We start from the raw sequence: 2384 nt of genomic DNA, 5'->3' as shown, positions 1-2384 counted from the left end.
ATAAATAACTACAAAAGATATAAGGAATAATAATGATATAAAATAAGGGGGTGTACTAATCACATTTGTATTTTAAGGTAAAATAGAAACTCAGCCATCAAAATTGAATCACCTACCGAAGTTCACCTACCCCGACCAAATTTTGTACTGTTGTACATACACTTACCTCAATATTTGGCCGCCCAAAGCATTGAGATTCGAACTTGTGGCTTGTACTGAAGAACACGAGTGTGAAGAAACAAGATGAGGCTTTATTATTTTATTGTCTCTTGACTCTGTTCTACATCTCAAAACATATAAAAAGCTACAACTAGTTTATGCTTTATATTCATATCCATAGAAACTCAAGAAATCGGCAGAGTTTAGAACCCCAAAAAAAAAAAAATGGATTTCAGTACCAATGGCACTGAAGAAAATGAACTGTATCATGCTCAAATCCATTTGTACAAGCATGTATACAACTTCGTAAGCTCCATGGCTCTTAAGTCTGCTATGGAGTTAGGGGTAGCAGACATAATCCATGACCATGGAAAACCCATCACCCTTCCTGAATTGGCTTCAGCTTTGAAACTTCACCCCTCAAAAGTCAGTGTCCTCCATCGGTTCTTGCGCCTCCTAACACACAATGGATTCTTTGCCAAAGTTCAAGTCAAAGAAGGAGAACAAGAAGAAGAAGCATATGTTCTGACTCCTCCATCGAAGCTTCTCATCAGAAGCAAGCCAACATGTTTAGCACCAATAGTTCGAGGAGCACTTCATTCAAGTTCGCTAGACATGTGGAGTGCCTCAAAGAAATGGTTCACTGAGGATAAGGAACAAACGCTATTTGAGAGCGCAACAGGGGAGAGCTTCTGGCACTTTCTTAACAAAGATTCTGATACATTGAGCATGTTTCAAGAGGCCATGGCAGCTGATTCCCGCATATTCAAGCTAGCTCTTGAGGAATGCAAACATGTATTTGAGGGTTTGGGTTCCATTGTCGATGTTGGAGGCGGCACTGGTGGCGTCACAAAGCTCATCCATGAAGCATTCCCTCACTTGAAATGCATAGTATTTGACCAACCAGAGGTTGTGGCTAACTTGTCTGGTGATGAAAATTTGAGTTTTGTTGGTGGAGATATGTTCAAGTCCATCCCTTCTGCTGATGCTGTTTTACTCAAGGTATGTTCATATAATATATAATTATTAATGTAATGTTCATTTAACTGTTAAAACTCTTGGATTGAATTGATATTTTCTATTATTTATCCATAGTCTAATAGATTTTTATACAATAGAACGTATTGAAAAAATATAATATAGAATTATTAATATAATCTTTATATAATTGCTTAATCTTTTGGATTGGATTTATCTGTTGTGATAAAGCTAAAGCAGCATGTTGTGTACCGATATACTAAATAGCTAAATTCTCAATGATTTTGCAGTGGGTTCTGCATGACTGGAATGACGAACTCTCCTTGAAGATATTGAAGAACTGCAAAGAAGCTATTTCAGGGAAAGGGAAAGAAGGAAAGGTGATTATCATAGACATATCAATTGATGAAACAAGTGATGGTCGCGAATTGACTGAGTTGAAACTGGACTATGACTTGGTTATGCTGACTATGTTCAACGGAAAAGAAAGAGAAAAGAAAGAATGGGACAAACTCATATCCGAGGCTGGCTTCAGCAACTACAAGATTACCCCCATTTGTGGCTTCAAGTCTCTCATCGAAGTTTTTCCTTAAATTAATTAGAACTTGTTGCAATAATCAATTTATGTTACAATTTCAATAAGTTTCTACTTGAGAATCAAATCCAAAGTATTTATTACTGCATATTAGGAATGAATTTTCTAAGGTTTCTCTTTGCATAGAGATCATTGTTCCCTACTTGGAAAATATTTTGTTTCCCTCTCGGTACTCAAAAGGGAAGAAAATTAAGCTCTTGTTAATTGCTGAGAAAGTTAAATCTAATTTGGAAGGTTTGAAAGTAAATTTCTTTTGAGAGCATTATACAATAAAATGTTTGTGGAATGTGGTCCCTCAACTCATATATTTCTTTAATCTTTTTCCCACTGACACTTCAATAGGAAGTATACTATATTACAAAAGATTTTAATTTTCTATTTTTGCTATAGCAAAAATTTCTCTGCCACGTTCGCATGAAAGAGAATGAATTTTTGTTCTCTCTCTTTCTTTTATAATGAGACCCACCAACCTTTATTTGAACGTGACAAAGAAAATTTTTTTACCGTAGAAGCAAAAATATATTTCCCATAATTAAAATATATGAATTTATTTTTTCTGCAGACACTGTAAATAAATTATCTGTATTGAGCCTAATACGACGTTGTTTTGATGCAGAAATTATGATATTTTTATAATTTTAATTTATTTCAA

At 34.8% G+C, this 2384-nt stretch overlaps 1 protein-coding gene across 1 annotated transcript; it reads left to right on the top strand.

Moving 5' to 3' along the window:
- Positions 1-215: 215 nt before the first annotated feature.
- Positions 216-1957, top strand: LOC133285514 (isoflavone 4'-O-methyltransferase). The gene is made up of 2 exons (XM_061482760.1): positions 216-1161; positions 1428-1957. The coding sequence occupies exons 1-2, from the start codon at positions 385-387 to the stop codon at positions 1728-1730; spliced, it is 1080 nt and encodes a 359-aa protein (XP_061338744.1). The 5' UTR covers positions 216-384; the 3' UTR covers positions 1731-1957.
- Positions 1958-2384: the final 427 nt, after the last annotated feature.

Source organism: Gastrolobium bilobum, unplaced genomic scaffold, assembly GCF_033153095.1.
Source record: "Gastrolobium bilobum isolate Gb01-03AN ecotype WA unplaced genomic scaffold, APGP_CSIRO_Gbil_v1 utg62955, whole genome shotgun sequence".
NCBI lineage: Eukaryota > Viridiplantae > Streptophyta > Magnoliopsida > Fabales > Fabaceae > Gastrolobium > Gastrolobium bilobum.
This window is presented reverse-complemented; position numbering and strand designations above follow the sequence as displayed.

Bases quoted from the DNA above. Each gene is read 5' to 3' on its own strand.
- LOC133285514 (XM_061482760.1), top strand. From the start codon at position 385: ATGGATTTCAGTACCAATGGCACTGAAGAAAATGAACTGTATCATGCT. The intron at 1,162-1,427 runs GTATGTTCATAT...ATGATTTTGCAG, and splicing joins CTGATGCTGTTTTACTCAAG to TGGGTTCTGCATGACTGGAA.